The sequence below is a fragment of the Tachysurus fulvidraco genome, chromosome 2 (genome assembly GCF_022655615.1).
Source record: "Tachysurus fulvidraco isolate hzauxx_2018 chromosome 2, HZAU_PFXX_2.0, whole genome shotgun sequence".
NCBI lineage: Eukaryota > Metazoa > Chordata > Actinopteri > Siluriformes > Bagridae > Tachysurus > Tachysurus fulvidraco.
In genome coordinates this window covers 19,512,346-19,539,538 of record NC_062519.1, presented here as the reverse complement: position 1 = coordinate 19,539,538, position 27,193 = coordinate 19,512,346, and the positions used below count along the sequence as shown (strand labels likewise).

The 27,193-nt window shown below is 39.9% G+C and overlaps 2 protein-coding genes across 4 annotated transcripts; both read right to left on the bottom strand.

Moving 5' to 3' along the window:
* Positions 1-342: 342 nt before the first annotated feature.
* LOC113658927 (protein FAM126B) lies at positions 343-14,154 on the bottom strand. Of its 3 annotated transcripts, XM_027171426.2 has the most exons (13): positions 13,854-14,154; positions 9,472-9,555; positions 9,287-9,340; positions 8,741-8,845; positions 7,609-7,788; positions 7,452-7,532; positions 6,650-6,765; positions 5,658-5,753; positions 5,225-5,341; positions 4,505-4,592; positions 3,759-3,909; positions 3,366-3,500; positions 343-1,790 (listed from the first exon to the last, which is right to left on the bottom strand). In XM_027171426.2, exons 3-13 carry the CDS (start codon positions 9,335-9,337, stop codon positions 1,201-1,203), a joined length of 1,710 nt encoding a protein of 569 aa, XP_027027227.1. In that variant the 5' UTR covers positions 9,338-9,340; positions 9,472-9,555; positions 13,854-14,154; the 3' UTR covers positions 343-1,200. The 3 variants fall into 3 exon arrangements, with proteins under 3 accessions (XP_027027227.1, XP_027027225.1, XP_027027226.1); XM_027171424.2 differs by lacking the exon at positions 3,366-3,500; XM_027171425.2 differs by lacking the exons at positions 3,366-3,500; positions 7,609-7,788.
* Positions 14,155-16,001: 1,847 nt separating this feature from the next.
* Positions 16,002-21,856, bottom strand: zgc:162816 (uncharacterized protein LOC571260 homolog). Its single transcript, XM_027171416.2, has 8 exons — positions 21,698-21,856; positions 21,410-21,583; positions 20,742-21,022; positions 19,396-19,576; positions 19,175-19,296; positions 18,896-19,085; positions 18,168-18,273; positions 16,002-16,344 (listed from the first exon to the last, which is right to left on the bottom strand). Exons 2-8 carry the CDS (start codon positions 21,574-21,576, stop codon positions 16,255-16,257), a joined length of 1,137 nt encoding a protein of 378 aa, XP_027027217.2. The 5' UTR covers positions 21,577-21,583; positions 21,698-21,856; the 3' UTR covers positions 16,002-16,254.
* Between the last annotated feature and the right edge of the window lie 5,337 nt (positions 21,857-27,193).

Below are 27,193 nucleotides of genomic sequence, written 5' to 3'. Positions count from 1 at the left end.
TTTATATTTCAAATAATGGCTAAAAATCTTTTGACTTAAAACAATTTGTAAAAAAATACACTAACATCAGTAGAATTAAAAATCAGCTTTATATATTTGTAGAAATACAGTAACATCATTAAAGTTGCCAGAAGACTTAAGATAAGATTTAGAAGCCTGCAACTCTCATAGGACCTTATATTTAAAGCTAAATCTAAATGCTACTAATCCCAGTGACTGACTTGTTTATTCATATTTTACCAGATACGCTCACCTGCCACTTTATTAGTTGCCATGGTCAACAGCATCACATTATTTCCACATTCTGATGTTTCGGTCTCTAATGAATTATTTTAAGAACCGTTCATCATCACAATGTATTTATTCTCCAGTGAACAGATAAATCTTCAACTCTGTACAAGCAATATAGAGATATTGTCACAGCATATAACTCTTCCTATCATACAATATATATTCATTTACATAAATGTACACATATATTTTGAGATATAAACTTGCTTCAAAGAATATAATCTATATCGCTCATTACATGATGCGGCTTTTCCACGGATTGCACATTTCTCCACCCATTTCAGCTGGTAGGATCAGTAGGACAAACACAAGCAGGCTCAGTCCATAACATTTACAGCAATTAAATTCAAGCAGCTTCTTTTATACCTCCTCAAGTCTCACACACTTGATTCTTTGGATCATGCATTGTCAGGCCACTCATCATTTAGTTCATGTGATTGTCAGTTCTTGAGACTATTGTTAAGATACAGCAGGATTTGGAAGTGGAATTCCTCTTCACATATGTTATGGCACATTGTATGATATCCACATGGGGAAGTACAGTGCAAAACCTTATTTCTTCTGGAAAAACTGCCAGTGCATAATGGTGTAATTGTACGTTATTTGCTATATGTACACATACATGCACCTTGCATCTTTCTCTCTCTCGCTCACACACACACTCACACACACACACACACACACACACACACACACTCACACAAACACACTTTCTCTCTCATACATATATACATACATACATACATACATACATACATACATACATACATACATACATACATACATACATACGTTCACAGATCAGTGTAGAACCATTTAACACATACAAAGACATGCTCAGACACATGCACGGTATTTCAGTCAACAACACACAGACGCACATCCTCACAAAAAGACACACAGATTTGTCTACACTTGTGATATCATCTGCATATTAAAACTGGATGAGCGAGACTGTTTGGACAGAGGGCTTGCAGAAGAAAATGGACTTCCAGACGAGAGCAGATCCTGGCTTCTTGATGCCTGTCTTCTTTGCATATCCTGTAGGCTGATAGCTGACAAACAGTGAGCCCTATCTGCACTCAGGCTCCCAAATGACATGCTATCTGTGGGCCCAGATGAGCCATTGAAGCCAGAACAGTCCAGGGATTTACTGGAAGATGTGCTAGCAGTTCTGGCTGGAGGACCAGCGAATGGGGGCAGGTAATGTGGGTCTAGGAACCTCCTAGCCATGCTGGGACTGGGACTTCTGCTGTTCTCTGCAGTGCAGAGTGTGATGGCTGGAGGAGGCGAGTGATGGTGTCGGTGATGCCTACATAAAGCAGCTCTGGTTTCAGCAGATGTGCTCTCTCTCTGCCACACTGCTGGATCTCGGGACAGATACACACCGGCCACCCGGTCCCTCTTCATACTGCTGGGCTGGCTACTGCTGGATGCCCCGGAGGAAAAGCCCTCATCTGGGTCAAATGAATCCTCGCCGCAGCTCATACCATCAGCTTCTGTGGTGCAGACAGGCAACAAGTCAAAGAATAAGAAAGGTAAGAGACATGTTATCAAATACTATATTAAAATTTAATCTCCATACATTATATGTGTAAATACCACAGACAACAAGATATGATTACTCTCTTTAACCGTTACTCTTTCTAAAGGAAAGGCGCATTCACACCTAGGTGATAATTTACAACTAGCAGTCCAACAGTTTGGGGAGGTCGAAGGAAATCACAGATCCAGCAATGCTACCAGCTCTATCACCATGCTAAACTGGATTAAAAGTAATCCCTGGAATGAACCCTATGATATTAACCTTGTGAGGTCACCAGTTGGAACAGTATTCATGAAATCTTAGGATCTTAGTGGTTAAGGTGTTGGCCTACTGATTGAAAGGTTGTGAGTTTGAAGCCCAGGTCCACTGAACTGCCACTGCTGGGCACTTGAGCAAGGGACTTAAACTTCAGTTATAAAAATTGAGATTAAAAAAAGTTAGTTGCTCTGGATTTAGGTGTCTGCCAAATGTCACTGATATGGGATTCACTAATATGAATTTTGACTGACAGACTTACTGAAATTATATCATATTACACAGAGAATTCAATGAAAGTTGCAAAACATATTTTCATATTTAATGACTCGGTGAGAGAAAAAGCAAGTCAAAACGTATCCATAAGACAAATGAGAAATAAAACTAATAACAAAGAGCAACAAAAAATGGCACCCTATAAAAGGAAAGGCTGGCAGTCTGTGTCCGAGGTCGCTGATTGGCAAAACAATGACTGATTTAGTGCACATCATGCTAGAAGATTCCGTAGGAAGATGCAGTTTAATAGTTTTGTGGATATTTTACTAAAATATTCTAGAAAGATTATTCTTACAACATGTTATATGTTTGTAATTAATTAGTTTTTCCCTTCTCAGTACAGAACATTTTAATCTCCATTATTCAACAGATGTGGTAGATGAAGTTAGAAAACCACTGGAGATTTTATGAGCCAGATAAAAGTCATTGCCATATTTCTACAAATCTGATTAACAGTCATATTGTGCAGCAATACATTTGGCATTTCAAGCCAAAGTTCGGTTTGACTCCAGTTTGGCATGATGATTAAGCCAATGCTCCATCCCTGTTAGACAGATGTTGATTCTGATTATTGAGCTATGTCAGTTTGTTCAAAGAAGGAACCAAATTTCTTATGATTCTTTTGTGACAAACTTTCAGATAGCTTGATCATCAGCATATATTTAATAGGCATAAGGGGGATTTTTGGTGATTTGGGGTCTGTCTAAGGGATGCACCTGTAAACACATTCAATATAATTAAACTACTATCAAGGGTGATCGTTCAGTAGCTGGAGTTTCTATTGGTTTAGATCAAGGGCGTCCAATCGTATTCGGAAAGGGTCGTCAGTGTGGGTGCAGGTTTTCATTCCAACCGAGCAGATACGACATACCAGAGTTTATTAAAGGTCAAGATCAGCTGATTAAACAGGTGGAATGAGCTGTGGCTCCTGCTTGATTGGTATAAAAACCTGCACCCACACCAGCCCCTTGTTTAGATGTTCATCAGCCCTGCCTACCCCCTCTCAATGTTCTGCGGATGGTGCTCTTAATCCACACACCGGGCACCAGACTGGGCGTTGTTTTCAGTGGAGAGAACTTACTTGGTGCAATAGAGGAATAGAAGTCGGCCGAGGTCGAAAAATCAAAACAGCCTGAGATGAAGACAGTGAGCGGTCACTAAACAGAAAGATCTACGACAGTAAAATGACTGCCCTTGTCAAGGCAACAAGATGAATTTACTGAATATTCATTAATATATATCTACATTACAGGCTTGGAATACAAATGTTTTGTCAGAGAAACAGAGAAAAAATGTCAATATCGAGAGAAAGGCGAATAAAATGAATGAATAGAACAAGAGAAGCGATCAGTGCAACACCCAAACGAATTAAGTGTAAATGCAGGTGCACCTTCTCGTTTCCATCGGAGCCTACGGATGGACGCAGCAGTGATGGCCGTCAGCGAGACGCGTTTGTTTGTGGGTGTGGCTTCAACCTCCAGAAGATTCCGTGTGCCCGCCGGTGGTCGAGGTGGCAGGGAACATCTCATCGCATTTGCTATCTAAAAGCAGGGCATATTCATAAGCTTTAGAAATAATATTTTGAAATATTTTCAAAGTGTTCTTATTCTGTGAATGTACATTTTACTGCCATCATGTGGTCAGACACATCAAACTCATTCAGATGAGATGATCATTTTCATTCATTCATTCATTCATTCATTCATTCATTTTCTACCGCTTATCCGAACTTCTCGGGTCACGGGGAGCCTGTACCTATCTCAGGCGTCATCGGGCATCAAGGCAGGATACACCCTGGATGGAGTGCCAACCCATCACAGGGCACACACACACTCTCATTCACTCACACACTCACACACTACGGACAATTTTCCAGAGATGCCAATCAACCTACCATGCATGTCTTTGGACCGGGGGAGGAAACCGGAGTACCCGGAGGAAACCCCCGAGGCACAGGGAGAACATGCAAACTCCACACACACAAGGCAGAGGCAGGAATCAAACCCCCAACCCTGGAGGTATGAGGCGAACGTGCTAACCACTAAGCCATCGTGCCCCCATGATCATTTTAAATAACATTATTTACTAAAACCAGAAAAGATGTTTTGTTGTTGTTGTTGTTGTTGTTGTTTTTACTAGTAAAGGCTTGGCATATAGCTCTAGTTGTGCTCTATACAAGATGTCCTCCAAAGCTTCTCTTCCGAGTTCCCATTGGCCGTTGTAGCTGCAACAAATGAAGCACACAGCATTAGTACCTGACATTAGTACCTTCTCTAAGTAACTTTTTACTTCTTTCGCTGTCACTCAGAGCAGAAGATATGAGAACATGAATATGGGTTTGGTCAGTTATTGGCTGTGCTAGCCTGGTTCCATCATCCTTTCATGAAAAAGCATTTGAACATATTTAAACTGAAATAAAATCCTAACCACTCTAATGACAACAAAGTGTTGTTTATTAATAGTCCTTGTAGCTGCTTGACTTATGCAGCAGGCATCTCTTTAAACCGAGGCAGTTGTGGTTTATTGGTTAAGGCTTTGAGCTATTAATCAAAAGGATGTGAGTTTAGTGGGTACAGCACCATAGCTGGCTTTGTGCTCTCACCCCAAGCTCCCTTTCTTGTGCATGTGATGATGATGATGATGATGATGATGATGATGAAGATAAAGGCTATGTGCTGTTCAAACTGCAGCAGCGATGATGAATAAGAAATGGTTTCTGAATAAATAAATGAACCAGATTTGCATTGCTCTATACAAATGGAGCACAAAAATAAATAAATAGACACCTTTTCTTCATATTAAATGACGTGAAATGAACAATACCAAAAGACTTACAGAACAGCTTATTGAACTCACATGGCATGATAAACTGCAGTCAGCATCTGCACCATTAACTCCGGATCCAGACGCACACGGTTGCACGATTCTCTCCACAACTTCTGCTGCTGACGTGGGTAGCCACATACACACAATCTGAGCAAACGAAGCAAAACCAAAAAGAAGGTGTAATGTCCAAGAGAAAGGAGAGTCTAGCAAGTGAATGCACTCCCTAAAGACTAAGACTCAATATTCTGACTTAGGAATTCATTGATTATTTGTTCATGCGGAGAATCTTTAAGGTCTTGCTTATTTATGCATATTTAAAGTAACTCTGGCCTTTGCTCATTAAACAGAATCGATAGTCCATTAACTTCTTCCATGTCAAGCCCTTCACTGGCAGTGAGAGAGAGTGAGACAGGACGATGATAAATAAATAATAAAAGCCGATCAGGAGGGTGGACAGTATTACCGCGAGCTCATTCTGCAGACTGACTGATAGGACGACGCTGGCATGTAGACCACAGCAGAGTTGTAGCAGAGCATGAGGAAAGACAGCACCTCAAACCTGCATTAGCACAGACACAATGTCAATTAAACAAAAATATATCAGAAAAAAATTGCTCATTTATCATTTTAAGTTTATCTGTATTACAATAAATAATATTATATTATATTTCATCCGTATTATAATAAATATGCCCAGTATGATTAGAGGAGACATGTAGCAGTTTCTAAAAGCTTCCTGATCTACGAGTATCATATGAATGAATGGAAAAAGATGCATACCCACATTCTGGAGGAATAAAAAGCCTGAACCTCCTTAAAGGGTCGTCCTTTCTTTTACTAATTTGTACGCCTCAAATAAATTTAGTGCATAATTCAAATCAGAAGGAAAATATTGAATACAAAATAATGACAAAATAACAAAATCAAATCAGTTTAAATAATCATCCTATACAAGTCCTCAAGCATGAGCTCGATATATCGTGCTTAAGAGAGACTCAGAAGGATGGATAGATGGACAGATAGGCCTAGTGATGGAGGATTGAAAAGTCCACTGGCGAAAAATAGGCAAATGCCAAAGTGGTCTAGAATTTGAGAAAAACTCATCAAGATTTCATCCTTAATCATCATCCCAGCAAAAAGCAAAGTAGTTATGATTTGTGAATTTCTTTCACCAAAAGGTTGTGAGTACTGATTTCACTGTTAAAGCAGTGGAAAAAAAAACAAGCAACCTTCAAGAGCCAAATTCATTTAAAAAGACATGCAGTAAAAAGGTGTGCAGAAAATATGGAAAGTTGGTCTGAAAAAGAGGCTCTTTATAAGAGGAGTACATGTTTAAAATGAAACTCCGGAAAAGTGTCATTTTAAGACAATTCTGGAAAATTGAAAAGCCAGACTGATTTTTTTCACCCAGCACAGTTTGAATTAAATGGAAAAAGAAAAAGTTCAACATGATACCTGTTTTGAGATGTAAAGGTCTCTCTCTGGGGCAACAGGCCACTGTAGACCACTCTGATCAGGTCATGCTGGCTAAGAGCTCCCTCTGTCAGTGCCATGGAGCCCAGACTGGACGGCTACAACACACACACACACAGCACAAACTATATAATATAAACAACAAGAGGGAATCTGAAAATGACGTGAAAGTGATGTGACATACAGTACGGCTAAGTACGGTGACCCAGACTCAGAATTTGTTCTCTGCATTTAACCCATCCAAAGTGCACACACACACACAGCAGTGAACACACACCCGGAGCAGTGGGCAGCCATTTACTCTCTAACCATTAGGCCACGACTTCCCCCCATCTGTGTGTTTGAACTGAAATCCATACTGCAGTGAGAAATTAAAGGCGAAAGAAACTACAGTCTTACTGATCGTCTTTTTTACACCATTACATGAGACACTGACTTTAAAATTGAGTTCCCATTTTAATTTTTAGACATGTGACAAAATACTTGAATATAAAGTATATAGGAGGCTAATTATGTCATGAGCACAATAACCAAATCAGGGTTAAGAGCTGGGTTAAGAGCCTGGGTTAAGAGCTCATAATCATGTGGTGGTTTTAACCTAATGTGAACTCATATTTCTTTCATCTTCGATATATTTGCTTTATTTAAATTTAAATAAAATTTTATTTAATTCGTATTAATTCTGTGATGTATTCACATCTTCACTTGCAGAGCTCATCCTTTTTAATATTAAAGCGATTTTTTTTACTTCACATCTTCACCACACGTTGACGTGATTACTTACCTCATGGTATATGGACGGTTTAGAGAGAGAAGGTATGGTGAAGGACAAAAGCTTGCTGTTTCCTTTACTGTCCACAATCTCCTACAAATATAGAAGATGAGAAGTCAGAAGAAAGTGTGCATCGTTTTGAGCCTTTCACAGACATTATCTGGCTTACGAGGTTATAAATTCCCAGCAACAGAGCCTCTACACAGCCGTTGCGGTGACGCTCCCTGCTGGCGGTGTGGTGCAGGTACACCCAGATCAGCTCCGGGAGAAACTGCAACGTGAAGCGGCGTAGTCCCACCTCGGTGCTCCGGTACAGTTCAAACAGCTGGTGGCACACTGGAGCCAAAAGCTGTGGACAGTTTATTAGTCAAGCACATTTATTTTCTCACGATTTTCTTCCTGATTAAGTCTTAGCCAATTCCCATTCACCAGGTCGGTCTAGCCTATCATACGACAGCTACCAGATATGTGACCCAGCCAACTGCCTATTTTACTGCATCACAAAGGAACAGCATAACAAACACAAAGAGGAAAACATTATCCGTTCAGAGCTATGGTCTATCTGAATCTATCAGATCTATGTATTTAAAATTCATCAGAGGAAGGATTTTTATGTGTTGCATAAAAGTGGAAAACTGCAAGCTGATTATTAAAGAACTACATTATAAAAGTGGATTATTATAAAAAAAATTGGATTATTATTAAAGAGGATTATTATAAAAGTGGATAAACTGCAAACTGATTATTAAAGAACACAGAACAGTTCACTAGCTTCCTACCAAATTAGAATACCAAGAAACCAGGATGTGTTCACTTTTATTCTTCAATATTCTTCATCAGAGGTGGGAGTAAGTCACATGTGCAAGTCACAAGTAAGTCATGAATGTCAAGTCAAAGTCGAGTCTTTTTTTTTAATATTTGTCAAGCGAGTCTCGTCTCAAATTTGCGACTTAAGTCTGACTCGAGTCAAGTGGAGTCCCCATCTCTGAGTCATTTACCTCGAGTCCGAGTCAAGTCTCAAGTCATGAATGTCAAGTCAAAGTCAAGTCGAGTCTTTTTTTTATATTTGTCAAGCAAGTCTCAAATATGAGACTCATGTCTGACTCGAGTCAAGTCACATGACTCGAGTCCCCATTTCTGTTCTTCATGCCATGACAAAATATTACATTACATTTAACATGCAATATAAGCCTTTTACTTAAATTGGTTAGTTATTTAGTTTGATTTGTATCGTTGCATGTTTCAGTATTGTTGAAAGTTAGACTTTTTTTATGCGACAGACCTCAAACAGGAAGCTTTACCTCACTGCTAGGTTGCTCCTGTATTACAGCATATAGCGCAGGCACAAGTCCTTTCTTCAGGCGCAGGCAGCAAGTATAGCCAGGGATGAGATCATCAGGTATTGTCTATGGAAGAAAAAGGAATCGAATAAGGAAACCATGCCGATCAGGATCCAAAACGCAAGAGCAAAATATCTAAGTGATTTTAAAAGAATGCATTATTGGAGTAGAGATGGCAACAGCTACAAAGAGGCTGCTCAACTGGCTGTGTTTCAATAGATCCATCCATCCATCCATTCATTCTCTATATCGCTTATCCTACTGGGTCACAGGGAACCCAAAGCCTATCCCAGGAGACACAGGGCAAAAGGCCGGATATACCCTGGACAGGATAGGCACAATCGCACACACACTCACAAACTCATTCACACATTTTGGACAAATTACAGATGCCAATCAATCTACAACATATTTTCTTTGGACTGTTGGAGAAAACTGGAGAACCTAGAGAAAACTCCTGTGGCATGGGAACGACATTCAAAAGCACCAGGCTCTCTCTCGTCTCACCTTGAATTCTGAGAGCCATTCCTCCACCACCCCACGCTCTAGACATAGCATGGCCTGGTGCAAACAGAAATAAAACACAGAGTGTTACTCACAGAAAAATCACCCCTAGAGCAAGGAACTCAGACGATATTAAAGGGAGAGAGATTCTGAAGCACTGAAGATTCCTTACTCACTCCCTCACTCACGTTTTAGTTGTGTAAAGGAAGGGTGAGCATGCTCTGATTCTTCATCACAACGTCTGCCGATCTAGCGAGTGCCGCTCAAACTATCTGAGAAAAAAGATCAGAAAGCAATGCTGCTCAAACTTCATCTCTGATAGGCCTCTGATAGGAACAAAAGTTTAATCAGAGTAAATTACAGAAGCAACATATCTACCCAACTGGGTGACTAAAACCTTCATAAAAAAGTGAGTGACGTGACATACGGCAAAGTACGGTACTCAGAATTCGTTCTCTGCATTTAACCCATCCAAAGTGCACACACACAGCAGTGAACACACACACACACACACACACACACACACACACACATAGCAGTGAACACACACCCGGAGCAGTGGGCAACCATTTATGCTGCGGCGCCCGGGGAGCAGTTGGGGGGTTTGTGCCTTGCTCAAGGGCACCTCAGTCGTGGTATTGCCGGCCCGAGACCCACACCCACAACCTAAGGGTTAGGCGTCAAACTCTCTATCCATTAGGCCATGACTTCCCCCACAAAGGCATGCTCTGAGGCATAACTAAAGTATCTGAGTAGCTCCTAGGAAAGGTTATTTTTGGAAGGATCTTGAAGTTCTAGTTCCCAGCAAATCTATTAATGCATTACAGGATTCAGGAGTAGTACTGTACGTTATCCTAGCCTCTTGTCCCTCAGTTCAATATATGAGATATAATGTATAATAATGTAGCTAACACACAGTATGTGTTCTCCATATCAGACAGAGTGCACTTAGTAGTGAAGGATGTCTAACATACACTGCAAGAAAAGGGTCATCTACTACTGTATCTCAGCTAGTTTTGTTCTGTGAGAGTCACAACTCAGAGGGTGTGTTGCTGTAGAGCTCAGTCTTCAGGCAGGAGGAAAATAATGTATAGAACACTCCCTTGATGTCCCCACTGATGTCAGATGGATACTGTCTGAACTGTAAAACAGCTCCATGTAAGGAGGGGCTCAAAGCAAACCAGTTCTGGAAGTTCAGTTCGGTCACATGATGCTGAGGACATGTTAACGATTTCAAAAATCACTCTACTTCCATCTTATGTGCAGCAGGCAGTCCAGGGTTCTTAGTTTCTTAGCCTTACTAGATTCATTAGAAAATATAGTGATCAGGTTCAAATGAAGCTAATAACTGCAGATGTGGGAGATTGGACAAAATTCTTCAGGACTGGGCAGGTTTGGGATTTCTAGATCGAAACATTTTTGTTATGAATCCACTTCCTCAGCTGCAGGAGGCAAGAACGGGAAAGAGGACATGTGTGACATAGCAGGAGGTGGAGCTGGAGATTTTAAAGGCTACATAGGTGCGTCTCAGCAAGGAACGAGCAAATCAGAAAGCTCTACTACATCCAAAGGAACCCTGCCCTAGCAGTCCTCCACTCAGTCAGACAACCAGAGTTCTATATATATAACCATCAAAACTGATAAACATCAAGCAGGTCAATGCTTATTTATAGGAACTGATTGCAATTCATAATGAGCCTAATAATTGGTTTCACCAGATGTTTGCTGTTTTGTTAAAAATGTAAAAGCAGGTACTTTTAATTTTATGTTATTTTGGAAAAGAATATAAGGGCCTACATAAATATTACAGTGCTGCATCCATTCCCATTTCTGTTCCCAGTCCACCTGGGCAATGGTTGTTCATTGGCAATATTCAGTTATAAATTAATTTCTGTTCAATACCTGATGGCACCATTAAAGCAGCAGCAGCAGCAGTTGTTTGAGACTGTTTGTCTTCTTAGTCCCCTAGACTACCATTAAGTTCTTAAAGGCTTCGGAGCTGTCTTGAAATATCCTTAAGGGCCTATTTCAGACTATAAAACTGTGTGTTTAGCAAGAAGTAGAAGTTAAAATGCTTTAGAATGAAGTATGTCAGTACAGGTTTTACTCAATGCATATTCACAATGAAGCGGTCATATTTACACAGACGACATGCATTTCCAGATAGTCTATTTTATGTTTGGGAATAAGTTTGAGATCTAGCCTGTTTAAGTGATGACATTTATTTGGTGTTATCTATCTATCTATCCATCCATCCATCCATCCATCCATTTTCTACACCATTTATCTTTCTGGGTCACCTGGGGAACCTGGAGTCTATACCAGTAGGCTCTGGGCACAGGTTGTGTAGTGTACAAGACTGCACACACACTCACACACCTATTCACACACTACAGACAATCTATAGATTAGCTGTAGTTTTTATTATTTTATCTTGTTTTATTAGCTCCGGCTCCACTGGTCTCAAATGCAAAGCCAATAGATGAGTTGCTGAATAAAAGAAGACATTCATTCATTCATTTTCTACTGCTTATCAGAACTACTCGGGTCACGGGGAGCCTGTGCCTATCTCAGGCGTCAACGGGCAACGAGGCAGGATACACCCTGGACGGAGTGCCAACCCATCACTGGGCACACACACACTCTCATGCACTCATTCACACACACACACACACACACACACACACACACACACACACACACACACACACACACACACACACACACTCTCATTCACTCATTCACACACACACACTCTCATTCACTCATTCACACACACACACACACACACACACACACACACACACACACACACACACACACACACACACACACACACACACACACACACACACACACACACACACCGTGCCCCTGAGATTTTGTCCTGAATGTGGATAATCATATTAAATTGCAATTTTAAATGGTATTTATTTAACCAACCAAAAACCCATGTACTTTCTCCTTCTAAATATGAGTCAGCACTAACATGCTTAGCTTTACCGTTTATGTGACACAATTGATCAATACAATATCTGAGTTTTTTTAAAGCAAGTTTACCTGCAGCCTAAATTTACACCGATGGACAGTGAAACAATTAAGGGACGTTCTTAAGTAATCACAAGCATGTGATTACTTGGACATGTAATTTGGATTATAGGGCATAAAGCTTAACCTTGGGAATCCAGTGAACATACAGGACATGCATGTGTTCATCTTACAGTCAATTGCATTTGGGCTGAAAAAATATTGAAACTAATTCCAAAATTCTTTTTACAAATCTACACATGAATAACACTACATTGAGAAGCTCAGTGCTGAGGACAAAACTGAGGTAGGAAAACAGAAAAACACTTTTTCTAATAGGCTGAAGTTCCTGCTGTGTAACCTCTCCAACTTGATAAGAAGCTTACAAGATACTGTGCCAGATAATTAAGTGTATACAGTCCCTTAAAGGGGGACTTAACACGAGGCCTAAAATAGACATCGCTAAATCGCTAGACATTCGGTGGGAAGAGACGGATAAAAGAGTGAATTGTAGAGAGATCCACAAATCAATATGCTGTTATTGACAACAGTAGCAACAGACATGCTCTGTGTTGTGTAGTACATTTACAGCATTTAACAGACACTCTTATCCAGAGTGAATTACATTTTTATTTCAGTTTATACACCTGAGCAATTGAGGGTTAAGGGCCTTGCTCAGGGACCCTGCAGTGGCAACTTCATGGACCTGGGATTCGAACCAATGACCTTCTGATCAGTAGTCGAACACCTTAAGCACTGAGCTACCACATCCCCACCATTCACACACACACACACACACACACACACACACACACACACACACACACACACACACACACACACAAAAACACACACACACACACATATTTTACTGTACTGTTAAAATACAACAAAAAACACAGGCTATTAAACAGATGTATGAGTATTTTCACAAACGTTGTGTTACACTGCTTTAAATCAGACAACAAAGTGCTGGTAATGGCTCAGTCCTGTTATCCAGCGTGTGTTCACTCTGCCCTAACATGGTCTGTACTGCACTATGGACAGTAAAGTCCTTGGTGCTGATGCAGTTGTTTAGGTAGGAAGCTCCTTGTGTACACTATCAGAAGAACTAATAGACAATCAGGACACGTGTGGAGCAGCGGAGTGGGACAGGACATTGTGTTCTCACACTAAGGTTGAAACATAAATGAAGCCACGTTGATGTGCCTTTTATCTCTAGGGCGCACTGTGCCCATCTCAGAGGGTGTCTCAGACCCCTGCAGCTTCACGTGTCACTGTACTCACTGTAGTCACGTCAGTGCAAAGCTACAGATATGAGTTAAAGACTTTCTTTAATCTCAGCGGCGTGTGATGTTCACGCTACAGGTCTCTGCGTAATCATGATCGTTAATGCGTTCACGTCATGCGCCCTAAATAGGAACAACCAGAGATGCTGTTTATTTCTAATGGTCGTTATTTCTAATGTTACTTGTGCACGTCATCACGTCATGTTTCCCAGGATGCACACCACACGAGTACATGGTGTATGATGTGTACATACCGGTGTGATGCTGCAGGGAAGCGCGTATGAAGAGGGCAGGTTTGAGGAGGTCTCCGTGTGCGGCCCAGTTTGCAGTGCGCAGCCGCTCCGGAGCGTCTTCACGCAGATACCCGCACACGCACACACGCAAACGAGGACGCACACACGCACACTCACGCATAACAGTACTTATAGTAAGCACCTTTACTCCTGCGAGCGCATCAGTGTCAGGACATCACAACCATCTCGTGTTGACTGTCTATCTAAACCTCTCTCATCTCCTTTGCAGCTTCTCAGCTGACCACTAACGCTCGACTCCTGAAGGAACCGAATCTTTAATGAGTCTGAAAGAATCGATTCCAAAGCCCTAACTATTTTCAATGTTTTTTATTTTATTTTTATTTCAATCTAAATTCACTATTATGAGGTCAGTGTGGTTTACTGTAAGGGCTTGGATTGTAAGTAGCACAATGTTTATGGATGCTCACTCCGAGTGAACAAACCACATAGGTCGTTTGCTCGAAAGAATCGATTCAGTGAAGTGACTCCCGTTACATAGGCTCGGTACACACTGCGCTGTTATTGGTCAGCAGAGAAGTTGACACGACTTGATTGGACAGGTCTCTCCCGCGCCTAGGTATCAATCCCGATGAGGTGCTCGTGCTCCAGGCTTTCACACACTAATCCCGGTTTTAGTCAGATCCACTTTGCAGAGTCGATTCGAGGATGTTCACACTGGATGTGTCGATTCAGTCGAAGCTTTATGTCAGATCAGAAAGTTCACAACAGAATAAAATACAATAGAACTGGGATACTGGGACCAACCTTGTTATTATTAATAATAATAAAAAAAAATGCTTTTACAAGAGAGCATTTACTAAAATAACACGTCTGCTTGTTATTTAAATAATTAAGGCTAAATTACCATAAATTATATACATTAGTGTCATTAGATAGATTACATGTTATTCTACCTCCATAAGAGTATATGGTTTATTTTTTTTTTACTCATCTTCTGTCCAAGGTTCCAAATGTATTTTATTTTTATTTATTTATCTATCAATATATTATTATTATTATTATTAATAATAATAATAACAATTTATTAATTTTTTATATCTAATTTATTAAGACAAACTGACAAAGAGAGCAGCAAAGAACAAATGGTGAGTTTACAGGGCAAGAAAGATCAGACAGTCTTAACTCACCATCATGTTCACATGTTCTAGGGAGGATGTGAACATGATGGTGAGTTTACAGGGCAAGAAAGATCAGACAGTCTTAACTCACCATCATGTTCACATGTTCCAGGGAGGATCCCCAGGACATCTCAGCAATCACATTATTCACATAATAAAGTGCACATTTTCCCACAAGTGTTTAATCAAAGTAGTTTGTTCTTATAATCTTACTCCAGATACATTTCTATGAATATTTTCATTTTAGTTTTTCTTTAAATGTCTATAATCAGTAGATTCTTCTTCACAATCGTACTCATGATGAGTTCCTTATTTTGCGCAATGCAACATGAAGTCTGTGGACTTCATAATAAACGATTAAACAATTATTTTAAATAATAATTTATTATTTATTTTCCTTAAATATTCTGTACGGTTGCACATTCCTGCTCATTTTACTGAAAGATCAAAATGCCCTCAATCTTTCATTTTACATTATATATAATTGCAAACACACAGTTGATAAGATAACTTAGATAAACCTTTAAAGATAAAGCACTGAATTTGAGCAAAGTGCACAGTAAATGAAGCAGAATGACCTCATACTGCTAGCAAAATGCGATGCGGTAAGCTCACATCTAGCTGAGGGTCAAGTGACCTGAGTCTGCCTTCTCCACCCTGATATCACTTATAGCTATTGAAGAAAGAAAATGTAGGATAACTTCTTCTACTCCGACATTAACACACCGTGTCTTCATGGAGCTCTGTGCTTTGTGCACAGGGACATCGTCATGATGGGACAGGGTTTATGTCTCTTAGTTCCAGTGAAGGGAAACTGTAAAGCTACTGCATATAAAGACATTCTGTACAATTTGTTGCTAACTGTGGAAACAACTGCACGTGTACGTGATGGTCAAGTGTCCACACACGTTTGGTGATACAATAAATTATAATAAAGTGTAGAAAAAAATCTCACAAAGGTAAACTGAACTCAATGTTTTGATTCTTTTATTTCAAATACAAAGAAATACTACCAATCTCATGTGCCTTATACCATCTCATAGGTGATATAGAAAGTTGATTTTATTAATGAACGTGATTAGTTTCATTATTAGACCTCAATTATTAATAAAGTTCAGAACACATTTATTAAACAATTCCTCCCTATTTTAATAGCAGGGATGAGTAATAAGTTCTCCTAATAAAAGTCTTGCTGTGTTGGGTTTCTTCTTTTCTTCTTGAGGCTACCATCCACGTGTGGGTGTCCAAGTACCTACAACCTTTCCTTTGGAATGGACAGTGTAGACCGGATGCATCATAGCTGTAGCACAAGCCTGTAAATCACAGTAATGCATTAGTGTCTTATTATATAATGTGCACATTTTAGAATAGAGATGCATGTAAATGTTCTGAACCTGAACCAGACTTGCAGCATAAAGGAGATAGCAGCAAGTAAGGCACAGGATGTGACTCTCCCACAATGCATCAGCCTCTTATGTGTACTTAATACTATAACAAGTCTGTGACCTGAAGGTCCAGAAGTGCTAAGAATGTGATTAATTATTCATTGATCTCGTTGGTGTCTCAAGCTGACAAAGACTTATACCTAAATCCACAAGGCTACATATTGTGGCTGAGGTTCTGGGACAGAACGGAGAACATCCAGGCTGCCTGGTCATTCTAATTAATGAGAAATTAGAATAATAATTTCATATTTAATAAAGCACAAGACCACAGACATGAAGCGACGTCTCGACCACTACAAACTCTGAAGAAAATCACTGCATTGGTCCAACACCCAATCCTAGGAGCTCAGATGTGATTGCATGTGTAACCTCCTGATTCCTCAGAATCATTTTACAGGAGACATATTTTTTATACAGGTTCTCCATGTGAATACGATGTACATTGTTCAGAGCACATTTAAGCTTTCTGGTATAAATATTTCACGCATTGCCAAATTATAATCATTCACACTTATGATTCTTTGCATAGTTTTAACAGTTAGACTGCAATGAAGTCATTTTTATAATAATGCTATAACATCAACCTACAGCTGAGGGCAGTATTTCACTAAAAATCTTTTCTTTATATATGAAATATCTGGTTTTATTTACACTTCTTTTTCCCCGAACATGCATTGTTTAAAACTGAGTCACACTTGAATAATGTTTCACACAGTCTGTGTAGACTAATATGTTCATCGTCTTTCATTGCTTTCTCTCTCTCTCACACACACACACACACACACACACACACACACACACACACACACACACACACACACACACACACACACACACACACAATGCATTCTATGACATCTAAAATATCAGACAGATAGAAAACCAGAAGGTCAATTGACTGCAGTAAAAAAAAAACAGCAAAAGAAACTGCAATGGGTTGTTTTTAGTTTTACATCCATGTGCTCAGTGCAGACTGGTAAAAATTGTAAACTTTAATTGAATTGAATTTGTATGTAAATTTTGTTCAAATATTTAATGTGAGGCTTTTTTTCTGGTTATAAATTGAAGCCTTTATTTTAAAGTCAATATCAAGCAGCACGTTAATTGTGGAGTCGAGTTAACGGACTATCAGTACTTATTGTCAGATTTCATTCATTCACAAGGATCTTTTTTTCTTAATTCACACTACATTTATTTGTGCTTATAGATTTAAGTTAATATATCACCTCCATGTAGGGTCTTGGTGCTAGCTGGGGCTGTGAACTCGATTGGGATTAAATTCTAGACCCCTAAACTATACAGATCCAAGAACTGCTTTTGTGTGTTCTCTCATGTTCACTCCTGAATAAAATTTAAATGCACCTACAGTTACTTGTGAAATATACCAGTAACAGAAAAATACTTTGGTAGAAATAATCAAAATGAGATGCAATGTAAAAGCACGATTCATCGTTTCATGTTCTTTGTTCATTTTGCTGCATTTTGTTCAACAAAAAAACCTTTATGTCACGTTAATGAACTATTTACATGACAGATTATATGAAGCACACAGTCAGTATTGTACACGGACATTTAAACGGTATTTATTGACTTTACTCAACAGGGCTCATGTACTTAACCTGCACTGGTTAAAAGTGACAGATGAAATGAAAAGCAGTGGTGAATGTAATTATAAGGCAGTAGTGACTCACATGGTAAGGCATGAGGGACAGCATGGAGCCGAGAGGGAACTTACTGAAGTCCAGTTTTCCAGACACAGGCTCCACTCTGCCATGTTCCTGTGTCATTGACACCAATCTGCCAAACAAATAAAATCCCAACACAGACATTATCAGCGCATACTGATACACTGATATATGCAGACTAGGATTTCCACACGTCCTTTATTAAGAATGGATGTTTTTCTAATGGAGTCCTAACTTAATCGGTGTGGCAGGATCGGGAACGAAATTTTTGAAATGGCAATTCTCTGAGCTTGTATCAGAAGTGTCAGTTATTAAGACGAAGCCTTTATTATTGTCACATATACATTACATTGGAAGTTGTGTTCAGAGCACAGTGTCAGCCATGATACAGTGCTCCTAGAGTGGAGAAGGTTAAACGCCTTGTACGGGGTAGCATTAGCAGCTTGGTAGTGCTGGGGCTTGAACCCGGATCCACTGAGCAACAACCAAGAGCCTGAACCACTTGAGTTCACACTGCACAAGTTGGGTATCCTTTGTGTAAGGTGTTGCGTTATCATTTAAACACTGTTTTATGTTTCCTCATGTTCTCTGGGTCATGTTACCTTCTGAATGAGAAACCAAGACCATTTAAAGTGACTGTTCTTTGTAGTTTTTGCTTTCTTTAAATCTTACAACAGGTTCCTGATACAGCAATTATTAACATTAGACCAAAGGCTCAGCAAAGTATTTCTTACTTAAGCTCTGGGTGGCTCTCGATGATTGCGTAGCCTGTTGGCAAGCGACCTCCACCATCCTGACTCAAGGCGGTCCAGCCGCAGTCCACCAGGAGCTGGTTCCTATGTGGATAATGACCTATGACCCTCGTCAACACCCGCACTGCAATGTCCTCAAGCCGACAGGAGCCGATGAGTGATTGCTGCACATCTATTATGCACAAAATATACACAAGGAACTCTTGTAACCGCTTTTAAACCCAAATGTACAAGAGATAAATTACATTGCAGCCGACTGACCATAAAACACATAATTTCCAGGATGAACCTCACTTAACATAGCCATGTCTGGGACTGGATGGCTACATGAAGGAGTGGAGCCAATACTAGATTTCACATCATGGATTCCTGCGGCTTTTAGCCTGTAAAGAACGTCAGGAGATAAAAAGTATTATACATTATTATTATCATCATCTAGCTTTTACATCTATGGTACATCTAGCATGTCATGGTAAACCTACTTCTCCACAAACTGCAACACGATAGTCGTTGTTTCTTGGGCAACAGCCTTAATTTGCACCTCCCCCTTACAGCCATAGGTGTTTCCACAGTGGGCGTAAATTCCTATAAGCTCCACCCCGTCGGTCTCTGAAATTTCCTTGGCTAACTCCAGAGCAGCGGGATCGGAGTGAAGAACACCCGCTGTATATGTAAGAGGATATAAAATGGCAACACAATAGCACCTTGTTAGCAAAGGCAGCAATAACAATTAGAATAAAAATAATTTACGATAATAATAAAATATAATAAAAATAATTACCATCCAATGCACTTAACTCCACTGACTGAGTAACCAGTTATTTAACAATGGGTTAAGTTTAAAGTTTTGAATTACATCACTAAGTATATTTTTCATACAGGAAACAATGAGCCTCATTTATCAAGGTGCATATGAAATCGTTTGTACATTTATTTACACACAATTATTATTATACATTATTATTAACCACATCATTTGCATAATACTGCACTTTCATATCAGTCAAAGACTAAGAGTACCGTCCAGAATATTTTCTGACATCCAGTCCACCACCTTGTTCAGCACAAGCTGTGTCGAGAACATTACAGGTGATCAACATACGCACTCGAGTAAAAAGAAAAGCCTTTTTGAAACTTCTCACAGAAATGTTTTATTTTGGTTCGACTTTCAAACATTTACGCACAACTTTGGTAAAGGGATAAACAAGGCCACATTCTGCTTGTTAAGTCGTGACATAAAGATCTTCCTTATGATAATAGTGTATCCAGGACCGAGTCACTACTGTGTTGACTGTTGCACTCATTTCCATGCAACAGTACCATGCTCCATGTTATCTCAATTTATCAGCCTTTTATTACCACTATTCAGTCACAGCACAGCTTTAAGCTGTTTTATAAACCGCTTTAAAACACAAAGTTAAAGCAAACGGTTCAACACACACAACAGCATCAACTGCAAATTTGTTAACCTTGTTTTTATATGATGCCGCTTTTCTCGCAGCTGCTGTTTCACTACCTGACCCTCGACAATTAATCTAAATAATTTAACTCTCCCTAACATTTCTAAAACACAGACAAGGTGGGTATTGTGTTTATAGCAGCACTACAATACTTCAACTAAAATCGATATCAACTAGCCTATGTTACAATCCCTCTAAAACCTGCCTGGTACATACAGTACTAGCTTTCCATCTTTGTTTACATCCAAAATTAGAACCGGTCTGTAGGGTGTTTTTTTTCCCGTATTACACGTCATATCTTAGAAGAATTTGGACCGGGAACTGGCATCAACGTCAGCCAAAAGTAACCTACACACTGTATATCTTACCTCTTCCATTGTCACAGTCCAGTTTCATCCATACATGCCAGACTTTGCCCTGCTTCAGTGGACTTGCCTTCAGCTCTTGCAGGGACAAGCTGTTGTCCACCAGTACATGGAATAAAGAAAGCCTCTCTGATAACTCTGCACAGCGCTTTACTTTGTCAGAGGTTACAGGATATGCGTAGAGGATATCATCATAACCACCATCCGCATAGAAGAATGCCTCGGCCAGGGTGGAAACCACGATGCACCTTCGTGAGCCCCTGGTCATGATGTCCGCACATTCACTGAGACCCAGAGACAGGAAACAGAAACACATCATTATATTCAAGCAGAACTATTTCTGTGGACAATTCAATACTATAATGTCACAAAATATTAAAATGTGCATGGGAGAGTACTCCAGGGTCAGGGATCTGTGCAAGTGGTTCTGTATGGAGTCGAAGAGGTTTACAAATATTTATGGCTTATTGCTTAGATACACATCATCCTGTTTGTCTAATCACTTGACCTGAACAGCTTGGATCTAAAATCAGGGTTTAGAAGAAGAGGTTGTAGAATAAAAGGATTAGGTTCCTTTTCTGTTGTTAGAGTTAAAAGTTCCTGGCTGTAAGAGAGAGAAGAACATTATCTACAGTATGGAATCACTGCTCCTTATTGTTGATCAGACTCACAGGGTCTTGTGTGTTTTCATGTGCGGTCTGAGCTGCACTCCGAGCTGCAGGAACCGCTCCAGCATTGTGTTGGAGTTTCTGCTCACAATATCCAAGTCCACCACGAAAGCTGGAGTGAACAGGTCACTGGTGCACTGGTCACTGGTGAACTCCTTACTGCTGGCCATCTTAAAGCTGCACAGATGAGAACCAGAGAGTTTGTTTGTATCTGAATAATTACAACTAAATAAAACTGCAAAACCTTACAAATAAGTAAGAACGCAAAGCGCGACGTGAAAACAAACTCACTTTCCTCCTTCGGAATAGTGTTTACACACCTATTACACTATTACGCTATAGAGCAGCCGCGCATGCGCACAAGAGGAGGGGGGGGCGTACGCAGGAAACAAGTGAAAAAATCACCACGTTTATGTGGGACATTCTACCAGAAACGTACATTATCTGTCCTTGAATTGTTTACAGGGAATTAAAAGTATTTTATCCAAAAATGTCTAAAACTGACTAATGGTTGATTTCTGTGAATTGTTCTGTAAAGGAATATGTCATTCATTAGGTTTTCAGATGTTTTTTCTTTATTAAAAACACTTTTTAAAATTACAAATCCTGTCCTTGTATTTGTCCTCAGCCGAATTGAAGCTGCAGCTTTCATAGTTTTGTTATGCAAAAAACCTTTGTTATGAAAAAAAAACTCCATCATTAAAAAGTTTAAGTTGTTATCAATCACATTAATTAATTAAAAACATTAAATTATACATGAATTCTGCAAATAAATACTGTTTTACAACTGTCCCCATGTTTTCGGTCAGTCCTGTCACGTCTACATAAAATGTGTGCGATAAGCCTTTAAGGGTATGACTCAGAGGAAGTGACATCATTTGACTGAGGAGAAGCTGACACTGGTCAAGAGTGAGTTCTGTCGTTTAATTGTATGATTTTAAGCTTGTTTTTGTATGTTTTTTTTTTTAGAAGGACGAGCTAAAGGGTCAGGCCCTGTCACGGTAAAACATCCCAGAAATTAATGAAAATGTTTTAATTCCAAAACATGTCTAAACGGTTAATGAAAGCTCTTGCTTGCATGTTAACAGTTTTTATGCTAGCATGCTGGCAGGCTGATTAATGGCGGTTTAAAATGGCCGACCGTCAGGCCCTGTCACATCCCTGAGATCCAGGCAGTGCACTTTGGTGCATCCCATGAGCAAGCAACGCTGCACACTGGAGTTTTATATGTAGGACCAGACGCTGAGCCAGTTTGCTTCAGCACCATCTCACCACCACGACTGAAGGGGCCCCCAGCCATTTGGGAACATCTAAGCCCCATTCTGTCCTATGTCAAGGACCTCTTCCCTGCTGTCACAGTGGTCCATTTCCTCAGCGATGGACCTTGCACACAATACCGCCAGAAGGGGAACTTCTACCTCTTCACCTTTCTCTTTCACAAAAAGGGATTCCAAGCTGGGACATGGAATTTCTTCGAGGCCAGCCACGGCAAAGGGGCGCCAGATGGGGTTGGAGGTGTTATAAAAAGGAGTGCAGATCGGTTGGTGAGCCATGGCCACGATATTCATAATGCAATGGATCTGTTTGAGGCCTTGGTGCACACAGGTACCACTCTTAAACTATTCTATGTAAGCGAAGCATCCATTGACAGGGCAATGAAAGACATGCCGGACAGCATCCCCCAAGTCCCATCAACAATGCGAATACACCAGGTTGTCACTACATCTCCTGGGAATATGTTGCACCGGGACGTTAGCTGCATGTGCACTGTAGACAAGATTCTACAGTGCACATGCTATAAAACAAAGGCATTCAGCTTTAACACACCAAGCGCACCAACAACAGATGAAATAGAATGGGGTCCAGAAGTTATTCAAAAGTGGTGCGCCATAAAATATGACGGAGACATCTACCCAGGCATCATCACCGCCATTGATGAGGTTCAGGTGCAAGTGACATGCATGCACCGTGTGGGAGTGAACCGATTCTTCTGGCCCACCAGAGAAGACATAATCTGGTATATATTTGACGATGTAATCTGTTTCATTCCACCGCCTCAGCCTGTAACCACCCGTCACCACGAAATCCGAAAAGACATTTGGGCAAAGCTTGTGGAGCACAAGGATTAGAAATGTGCCATTCTAGTTGGTAATTGTTATTGTTAATGTTAAATTAAGTTTACCATATGCTTATTGTTACAATTTTGTTTTCACTCCTGCCTGTGTTTGTGCCATTTTAGCTGTTTATTGTTATTGTACCTGGCCATGTTATTGTTCAATGGAATTTTAATGAATTGTTAAATCAATTGTTAAATTAAATACGTTTTTATATTGAAATAAAATGATATTAGTTTATTGAATTAAAAAGACGTTTGGACTTCATCAGTTGTCAGTCATAATTTTAACGAATTACGTCCTTATTATGTCCTTGGCCGAACTTTACCATAGTCTAATATTACATTAACATTAAAATTATGATGATTTAAAATAAGAATGCTAATCAAAACAAATAAAGAACACAAAACATAGCTTTATCTGCATTAACGAAATCCATAAAGTCAGTCCTGTCACAGCACCATCAGTCCTGTCACACAGGAAATTATTATATAAAAATGTATAATTTGAGGAAATATTGATGAATGAATCTCTTTAACTGTGTAGATGAATGTGGGGGTATACATCCACTACTATGTTTTTGTAAAAATCTCCTATGTAAAGGTAGTTATTTTATAATTATATGAGTGCCTGGCGGGTATTCTGTGATTTTTGTGTACTATAGTTGACCGAAAAGTTGCTTATATTTCTTATAGGGATTACAAAACCATGTGAGATACAATCAGGGACATGTGACCAATAAGAAAATGCTATTTATATATAAAAAAATCATTAGGAAACCATTCTAACATATACAAATTTGTCTGTGACAGGGCCTGACATTTTAGGGGTGCAAGGCATGTAAAAATGTATTTTATTCAATCATAAAAACATGCTGAGATGGCATGATATGTGTTTCTCATAGTTTAACATGTCCTCAGTATGAATCAATGTTCATATTTAAGAATAAGACCCCCCCCCCCAAGATTTTTTACAAGTGGAAACGTAAGTTCAGCATTCCACAGCATTCCAAGAACACAGCATTCCAAGAAAAACACTTTTAGCCCACAGTAAAATTTGGTCGTGGTTCCATCATGTTGTGGGGCTGTGTGGCCAGTGCTGGTACTGGGAATCTGGTTAAAGTTGAGGGTCGCATGGATTTCACTCAATATCAGCAGATTCTTGAGTGTCACAAAGTCGAAGTTACGCCGGGGCCAGATATTTCAACAGGACAACAAAATCTACTGAAGCATTTATGCAGAGGAACAAGTACAATGTTCTGGAACGGCCATCCCAGTCGCCAGACCTGAATATCATTGAACATCTGAGGGGTGATTTGAAGCAGGCTATTGCATTCATGCAGAATCCAGACACTCATTACATGCTATATGAAGCGTCTAAAGGCTGTTATTTCTGCTAAAGGGAGGTCTACTAAATATTGTTTTTTTAGGGCCCGAGCACCGATGGTGCGAAGCCCTATTGTTTTTGCTCGGGTTTATTATTATTATTATTATGTGTGTACATAATTGCCCGATCTGTGCACAAATGTTTGTTTTTGCATTACAGGGGGCGCTACAGAGCCCCCCGCCATGCCAGTATTCCAGCCTTTGCCCGAGCCTAGCGTTGCCCGACTCTGACGTGTGTGCCAAATTTCTAGAGTTTTCGAGCATGTTAAGGGACCCCAATTGGCCAATGTGTGCAAAAATAAATAAATAACTAAATAAAATAGAATAAAATAAATAAAAAAAATAAACCTGAGCAAAAACAATAGGGCTTCGCACCATTCAGTGCTCGGGCCCTAAATAAGCTTATAACAGAAATCAGAATGTTGGCTTCTACAAAGCTAACATAATTAACTCCCTATTTTCATGGTGTTCTGTGGCTTTGCTCCCCCTCTTTTTTTTTCTCCTATTTTTTTGTAGACGTTGGAACCGTGTCCCTTCTGATCAATTGTATATTATTTTATTTGTATTTATTTCCCTGTCTGTACCGTTATATATACTGTAGCTTTGTATATGTTTGCTTTTCATTTACACACACTAAGTGTTAACATTATATGCTTTACCGACTTGTGTGTATAGAAACAATCAACATTTTAGGTCATAATTTGGTAGATATTTTGGCCTTTACACCAACTGACAATATCAAGTTGAGTGACGGTCTAATGTCACATTACGACTAAGTTAATTGGACATTTTTTAAAATTCCATGGATATTGATTTCACTATAATTAGCTACATGATGCAGTTGTTCCCAATAAAAGAATAAGACAGATGGAAAATAGTTGTGAATCACTGCATTTTCTGAACAACAAAGCACAACAAACAACAAAACAACACTACGTTTACATAGAATAGTATTGTATCTGCTGTCAAAGATTCCATTCCATAATGTTTATCCACTAGATGGCACTTGTGTACATTAGCACTCAGCACTCATTAGCACTCACTCACTTCCTGTTTGGCCACTTCCTGTTTGGCATCCACATGGTGAGATGGAGCAAATGTGATTGTCAGGGGTGGGGCTGTCTCTAACTGTATTGTATGCCGTCTAACCAAGAAGGTGCAAGTTATAACCCCTCTCTTAGCTCACAAGTAGTCAAAAGTGGTAAGTGTATATATTTTAATTTCATTTTATGAGTTTAATGTGATATGTTTATTTTCCATGCAACTGGATGTGTAACTGTTGTATATTTCATATGCCTTTTACTCAGTTCTACGGTGTTGGTGTTGATGTCTATACCAATAAAGTAAAACATCTGTGAAAAAGAACCTCAGTGTTCACACTGTGACTAAGGGCGGCATAAGTATCTATGGTAGGGGGGCACGATGGCTTAGTGGTTAGCACGTTCGCCTCACACCTCCAGGGTTGGGAGTTCGATTCCTGCCTCCACCTTGTGTGTGTGGAGTTTGCATGTTCTCCCCGTGCCTCGGGGGTTTCCTCCGGGTACTCCGGTTTCCTCCCTGGTCCAAAGACATGCATGGTAGGTTGATTGGCATCTCTGGAAAATTGTCCGTAGTGTGTGTCTGTGTGTGTGAGTGAATGAGAGTGTGTGTGTGTGCCCTGTGATGGGTTGGCACTCCGTCCAGGGTGTATCCTGCCTCGATGCCCGATGACGCCTGAGATAGGAACAGGCTCCCCGTGACGGAGAAGTCCGGATAAGCGGTAGAGAATGAATGAATGAATGAGTGAGTATCTATGGTAACGTAGCATAAATAACGTAGCGTATAATATAGAGTTTACAGTGGTGGTCAGTAAAAAATTTCTAGACCAAGGGCCTTTTTACACCTGGTCACTTCACGTGTTGTGTCTGATCCGTCTGATTTGTTAATACTGTTCCATTTACATTAGGCCACAAACGCGTCTCAGCGAATTGGATATCAATCCAATTCCGATCTTTCTACTCCCGCCCAAAATGCTAATATATTTTACCTCATTTCCGGGGTAATTGAAATGGAACACACTTTGGTGCATGCGGTTGCTACAAAAAACAGCATTTACTGTTTACTGCATTTTCCCTGGCAGCAGCAGTGCATTTTAGGACCCGACGAGACGCCTGAGTGAAAGATCGGAGCCAGCGCTGGTGGGAAAACATGTTTGTTTCTGGAGCGATGCACGACTCGCGAGTGACGTACTTCCGTTTGGGAGGAGTATAGGGCTGACGTATGTGGCTTGAACAACCACATTCATTTAC

Bases quoted from the DNA above. Each gene is read 5' to 3' on its own strand.
- zgc:162816 (XM_027171416.2), bottom strand. From the start codon at position 21,576: ATGGCCAGCAGTAAGGAGTTCACCAGTGACCAGTGCACCAGTGACCTG. The intron at 19,086-19,174 runs GTCAGTCGGCTG...TGTGCATAATAG, and splicing joins TGGAAATTATGTGTTTTATG to ATGTGCAGCAATCACTCATC. The intron at 16,345-18,167 runs GTGAGTCACTAC...TGTGATTTACAG, and splicing joins TGTCCCTCATGCCTTACCAT to GCTTGTGCTACAGCTATGAT.
- LOC113658927 (XM_027171426.2), bottom strand. From the start codon at position 9,337: ATGCTATGTCTAGAGCGTGGGGTGGTGGAGGAATGGCTCTCAGAATTC. The intron at 8,846-9,286 runs GTGAGACGAGAG...TTTCTTCCATAG, and splicing joins AATGGCTCTCAGAATTCAAG to ACAATACCTGATGATCTCAT. The intron at 3,501-3,758 runs GTGCACCTGCAT...TCTTCATCTCAG, and splicing joins GCTCCGATGGAAACGAGAAG to GCTGTTTTGATTTTTCGACC.